Raw genomic sequence first — 6,812 nt, 5'->3', positions numbered from 1 at the left:
TCCATTGCATGATCAAATCAAGAATTTATTAGTGAATTGGTCCAGTAGGGCAATAAAATAAATTCAGTACACATGTACTATGTAAAAATGAGGACATGATTTGGCATAATGACAACTCTTGGCGTATCTATTTTGTCAAAAGGCAAAATATATACGCCAAGATTTGTCATTAAAAGCGTTGTCGTGGCAAAATAGATACGTCATGGCATTTCTATGATAGCTTTCTAATGGGCATAGAAGCCTAATGACCATTCGTTTTCTAATGGCGGGTGAAAGAAAAGAAAAGAAAATTTTTAATTTCATGTTTAGTAGCAAATGTCTATAAACTTATCTCTTCACTGGGGTACAACATAAATTTGCTAAAACAGCCATTACCAAGTGTTTGATAACAAATGGTGAATTTCTCTGATATCAGCTGTTTCTCTACAGAATCAGCCGAGCCATACGATGCATTGTGAATACGGCTCTGTATGCTTTGACTGCTCATTGACAAATCATAAATATATAAGCCCATGCCCTATTGCATGGCTGTGTAAATGTACTATCATTTGATGGACATTCATTCGCACTTGGGACAGCTATGCTGCTACTAGTAGAGGCATACTACACCTGGTCTAGTAATCCATAGCAACCCGAGCAATCACTTGCATTATCAGAGTGCTGTGGCAGCTAGAGATCTTTGAGAGACTGTGTTGAAGGATATTCTACTCAAACGAAAGCTGAGCTGCCAAGCACTGATATACTTATGTTTTGACACAGAGTTCTACTCATATATAACTTACTGCTGACTTGGCACTCTGATAACTTAGGCTGAGCAGGCAATGTATCCTCTAAGTCAGCTAACAATAGAACTAATATCAGGAAAGAGAATAGATATCAGAGATGGATAATTACTTTCATTTGAAACCTCGAGGTGATGACATGCATTGTGGGTTGTCAGCTAGTTCAGCAATGCTGAATGCTGAGTGACTGCTGAAAGTTTGAATTACTTACAGCGGGCTGCTATTATTGCTCTGTTACTTTCTGGTGTGGCTGACCATGTGTATCATAGTCACAAGTTTCCAAATACCCTTCCAGTCTCTTCTCAACATGACTGGACAGGTTTTTCTAAACCTGCATAGCATTCCGCTACAATTTGCAAGAGGTGAGTGGCTTTTGATTCACTTGGTTTATTGACAAGAGGATAATGCTGGTACAAATATATTATAGAGTCGTAATTGTCTCCTTTAAGGCAGCTGTAACAACTTTATTTTATTATTGATAAATTGGATGCTGTAATTATTATTGAATCCCAAGCTTGCTGCAAACGAGTTTATTGTACTGAAGCACTAAGTTGATATGAATAGGATAAGAAATATTTGTTTGTTGTATTATGATTTTTTGTTTAACACGTGAATTTCAAAAAAAAATTAATAAAACAATAAAATAAGAATAACTATACCTTAAGCCATGAACAATGCCAGTTTATCAAGACTTTCCATAATGCTAGCATCTCTGCCATACTATATAGTAGTGTATACAGCAGTTGGTACTATCGCATATAGTCACAGAGACTAATAGCTTGATAGCACTAAACACTCTGCCATTGTATGATGTCGAACAGGTACTACCTTGAAGATCATCAGAAGCCGAGAGAATGCACAGACACTGGGAAGAAAGCATTCAAATAATGCAACCTCTTACAAGCAAAGGCTGTTATCAAATTATATTATAGCCAATGAGAAGCTTTGCTCCAGCCACATGCCTGAACTACTAGTTTGGATATACAGTTCACCAAGCAATACAAAACGTAGATCGATGGTTCGAGAGACATGGGCCAATCCTAAACCTTACTTACCAATCAGCACTAAAGTTGTCTTCTCTCTAGCAACTGCTCAAAATGTTAATGTACAGAAAGCAATTGATAATGAGCAGCTACAATACCAAGATATTATCCAAGATGGCAGCTTTATAGACAATTACAAAAACTTGACATACAAGGTAAGTGTAGCTATTACTGTCAGTTATCTATTTGAGTATTACTTTATTTAGATACTGTAGGACCAGACAAGTAGTTCTAGACAAGAGAATCGGCTAAGGTTAATCATTGCATGATGTTGTCACATGCAACTGCTAAAAGAATCTCTGACCACTCTAACTATTGCGATGCTGCAGGCGAGGAGCATGCTGAGGTGGACAGAGGAGTTCTGTGGACAAGTGAAGCTCCTGTTCAAGACTGATGATGATTCACTTATCTTACCCATTCGCCTTGCCAAATGGATGAGCCAATCATTTCAAGTTGGCAATGCCTGGCCAACCAATAGTATTCTCGGTAATTCATATATGTAGCTAATTAGGTCAATGTGTGCTAGAAGAATAGCATTAAGATTTATGAATCGACCAACCCCATTTTCAAATTCAAACTACTGTAACTTCCAAAATCTATAGCTGTACCCAAATCACTCGTTTATTCTGAAGTCCAACTGGTTAAAAGCTGTTTTGACTAAAATCCAATCATATGTGCATTTTAACTGTATCTAACAAATAAAATCAATCTCTGATGTGCACAAATCAAATCCTATTTTACTAAATCAAGAATTGTAAGTAGTTGATAAATCATTGAGTACAAAAACATCTCAGAAGAAAAACAGATGTTTAAGATAAGTTAGGTTGTTATCTTTTATTTTTTCATTATTCGATTTAACAAGATGTCACAATGATTCACAGTGCCATAGATATGAATAAACATTGATGCCTGGCATTGTCACTCGTTACGGACGCATGCCAACACAACACTTATACAACTATAATCGTGTAGTTGCAAATTATGATTAATGAAAATCATTATATTACGCAAAGGAAAGTATTAAAATTAATGAAAGTTAACAGCAAATGTGTAGATCTGAAAACTTAAACTTTTATAGATATGTTCCCAAACTCTTTCATCCTAACTCCTTTGGGTTTCCTTCTTAAGAGTTCATAAAAGTTAACTCTATAGCTTCTTCACTTAACTTTTCTGACGGCTACAATAGAGTTTCACACAATTGACAGGCTTTTTAGAAGCGCTATCTTTCCCTTTCTATGTTCTCCTAACTTGTAGTATTTGTCTTATCATTATTTGTCTTAACTCACTGCACCTATTATTGACATCTGCTTTTCAAACATAATTTTTACTGATCACCTTCCAATAACTTTACGATTATAACCATGTAGTTGCTTATGACAATATATTATTGTTTTAGAGGCCATTCAACTTGAGTAGTTTTGTTAAACAATGACAGCATTTGGAAACTGCCTAATAACATTATTGGAATCAAAACTTGGTATTTTAGACTTTCACTGGTACAACGGTACTCAAATCATATTACTATGTTATACTCTGTCTCTGTTGATCGGGATGTAAAACGATATGAAAAGAAAGAATAACTCAGCATCAGTAACCTAAAAACAACTATTTATAGACACCAGTTGGCTAACAAACATCAGACATTAGCAGGCGATTGTCCAGCAAAGATGGCATCTAATCACATTATTCTGTATTCACTAGAAGATAACCTTTGGCACTAAATTTATGTTTTAGGTGAAGTTTGGGAGAACCCACCAGTTTACAGACAAGGAAGATATAGTGTGTCAATAGATGAGCTGGCAGAAAAGACCTATGCTCCAAAAGCCTGCGCTGGTTCAGGTTACTTTATCACAGGCGATTCTCTACCTTTGCTGGTGGCAGCCATAAATGAGGTACCCTGTGTGTTGTTTGTTGTGTTTGAATAACGCAGAGCTTACGTTGTTAGACTTTGTGTTAGTGCAAGTTTGGTTCGTACTGAGCACCACTCACTAGTAAAAGATAAAATCTTTGACTTTGCTTTGTCTCTATTATGGTTTCTACCTGCCTGGATAGGGGCTAAAGTACACCAGGCTGTTGAGTCCTTCATGTAGCTTTGCTATGTATAACCTAAGTCTAAACAACTACATGTATTATAGAGGTTTGATATACATTATATGGTCATACTTGGTTTAGTCAGCTGCCATTCACACATGTTTGCTTCCATGAGATTGATCTAAAGAGCCCTATATTTGGTAATAATGTGGCCTGGCAGCAGATATAGAGAAAATTCTTCAATTGATGAAGCACTGCTGCCTAATGGCTCGGCTCAATTCTCATTTTTGTATGTATGAAAAGGTTTTACGATCTAACATTGCTTTAACTGTCTAACATGACTCTAACTGTATAACATGACTCTGACTGTGTAACATAACTCTGACTGTTTAACAAGACTCTGACTGTCTAACACGACTCTGATTGTCTAACATGACTCTGACTGTATAACATGACCCTGACTGTGTAACATAACTCTGACTGTCTAACAAGACTCTGACTGTCTAACACGACTCTGATTGTCTAACATGACTCTGACAGTCTAACATGACTCTGACTGTCTAACATGACTATGACTGTCTAACATGACTCTGACTGTCTAATAGAACTCTGACTGTCTAACAAGACTCTGACTGTGTAACAAGACTCTGAATGTCTAACACAACTCTGACTGTCTAACATGACTGACTGTCTAACATGACTCTGACTGTCTAACAAGACTCTGACTGTGTAACAAGACTCTGAATGTCTAACACAACTCTGACTGTATAACATGACTCTGACTGTCTAACATGACTCTGGCTGTCTAACAAGACTCTGACTGTCTAACAAGACTCTGACTGTCTAACAAGACTCTGACTGTCAAACATAACTCTGACTGTCTAATAGGACTCTGACTGTTTAATAGGACTCTGACCTTTTAACATGACTAAGACTGTTTGACAGCCATAGTCATACATTTGATGGTTTTGACTATCTAACATAGATTTGCCTTACGTGAGGAATTCTAAGTTTGCCACTCAGTCACAATTGTTTTCTTGACATACGCTACAAAATTCTGTCTAACTGAGCAACTATTAGCAGTTTTTAAGATTTAGCCGATCCCCATGTTTTGGTTCCAATGGTTCTATTTCTTGCTGCGCTGAACAGGGTTCAATCCTTTTCATGTTTGTGTGCTTTGACATCGATGGTCTATACAAACTGCTTGATCAACTCAAGGGTCCTTCAGCTACAAACTGTGAGAGAAAGAGTATATGCGATACATGTAGCCAATCAAATTTATGATCACATACTACCGATTGCGATTAGTTGAATATATTCCCGGCTGTTATAAGAACCCATTGCACAAGCTTTAGCTGTCAGAGAAATCATTGTCACAATTTGTAGACAAGGTTTTCACAGTTGAATTAGACTGAGAGCCATCAAGTGCCTGAAGATGTTGATTTTAACAGAAAATGTAAATTTGCCAGTCGTTTTCAACTGCCATGGGTTTCTGTTGCTAGAGGTCTCTGTTGCTAGGAAACGATAGCTTTGAAAGTGTATTTTAATTTTTAGTGAATGTGAGTTGTTCATAGTTACTAATTGCTTGTCTAAATTTGGGCTAATAGATGTCAATTGCCATTGGTTTTCAATAGCCTGCTAATAGAGTTGTCAATTATTAGTGGGTGTCAGTTGTCACACAGATGTATATAATTGCCCCATTTCCATTGCATCTTAATATAGCACTTTATATTATAGGTAGATTTTCTGTGGCTTGAAGATATGTACACTACTGGGAGGTTAGCAAAGCATGCTGGACTGCAGCATATTCCTATAAACAAACATCATATACATGTGTACGGTGGAAATGCAACGCTAACCGAGCTAAAAAAAGAAGACCGCTCAGTTTTTATCGTTGGGCAAATACCTGACAGCCAGCTTCCTAAAATCTGGATGGAGTTGAGAAATCTTAAATAAGACTTGAAAGGGCAGGATTTACAGAACTGCAACTAGTTGGAACTCAGCCTTTTGCTGTTCTAATTTTCTAAGTGTTTTGTGCCATTTTAAGAGAGGGTGGATATTCAGATAAGTGGAACTCTGCATTATCAGCAGCTCCGAACACTCACCACGCTACCAACTATTACTGCTGAGCAAAAAACTACTGTAGATTGATTTTCTGTACAGACTTCTGTAGCATGAAAAAATAGTGTATGAAAATGAATTACTGTAGGACAATGGCTTGATCTCTAATTTACTAAGGTTACCAAAGCAAAGACTTATTAGGACCTGGCAATACCAAATACATACATGTATACAAAAATATTTTAACTTAAGGCATTGGATATTGCACCAAATAACTAAATCTATACTTATAAATATAAGTGTTTACTTGTTTTTGGTATGTCCAGTTCATAGTGAATTATTAAAATACGTACGCTTACACTACTAGAAGCAAACTACTAGAAGCACGTTTGAACTACTAAAAAATACATATCAGACTTCCTCAAAAAGCAGATCGATGCACCAAGTTAGATCATGATATGTAAAGATTATAAGCACAATTATTCCAAACTGTAGAAATGTGGCTGCATGGTTGGGTAGTAGTGCCCTTGGCTTAGGATTCATACATCTAAATGTACGGGTTTGATTCTCATGAGGTGCAATCTTCATTTTAATGCTCAAATGGAAGGATGAACATGAATGCTCAAATGGAAAGACACACGGCTCTTATTATAGTAAAGATTTAGACTAGCTCAACTTAGTCCAATTCATATTCAAGAATTTATACAAATTAATAAATTACTCAAAAACTTCTTTTGATACCCATGCAACGCCAGGCATTCATCTAATGCATAAATAAAATTGCTGACCTGTAGCCTGCTTGTGAACTATAGATGCAATACATTTACCACATTTGGAGTCTGGTTAACCTTTGTATAAAGCCAGACACTAAAAAAAACTTGCTGCTGTGTGCCAT

The 6,812-nt window shown here is 36.6% G+C and overlaps 1 protein-coding gene across 1 annotated transcript; it reads left to right on the top strand.

The window, feature by feature from the left end:
* The first annotated feature begins 1,740 nt into the window (after positions 1-1,740).
* LOC137390960 (beta-1,3-galactosyltransferase 9-like) lies at positions 1,741-5,812 on the top strand. Its single transcript, XM_068077274.1, has 4 exons — positions 1,741-1,980; positions 2,155-2,311; positions 3,560-3,717; positions 5,594-5,812. Exons 1-4 carry the CDS (start codon positions 1,741-1,743, stop codon positions 5,810-5,812), a joined length of 774 nt encoding a protein of 257 aa, XP_067933375.1.
* The last annotated feature ends 1,000 nt before the right edge of the window (positions 5,813-6,812 follow it).

The sequence above is a fragment of the Watersipora subatra genome, chromosome 3 (assembly GCF_963576615.1).
Source record: "Watersipora subatra chromosome 3, tzWatSuba1.1, whole genome shotgun sequence".
In the NCBI taxonomy this organism is placed as follows: Eukaryota; Metazoa; Bryozoa; class Gymnolaemata; order Cheilostomatida; family Watersiporidae; genus Watersipora; species Watersipora subatra.
This window is presented reverse-complemented; position numbering and strand designations above follow the sequence as displayed.

Bases quoted from the DNA above. Each gene is read 5' to 3' on its own strand.
- LOC137390960 (XM_068077274.1), top strand. From the start codon at position 1,741: ATGCCTGAACTACTAGTTTGGATATACAGTTCACCAAGCAATACAAAA. The intron at 2,312-3,559 runs GTAATTCATATA...TTTATGTTTTAG, and splicing joins GCCAACCAATAGTATTCTCG to GTGAAGTTTGGGAGAACCCA. The intron at 3,718-5,593 runs GTACCCTGTGTG...TTTATATTATAG, and splicing joins TGGTGGCAGCCATAAATGAG to GTAGATTTTCTGTGGCTTGA.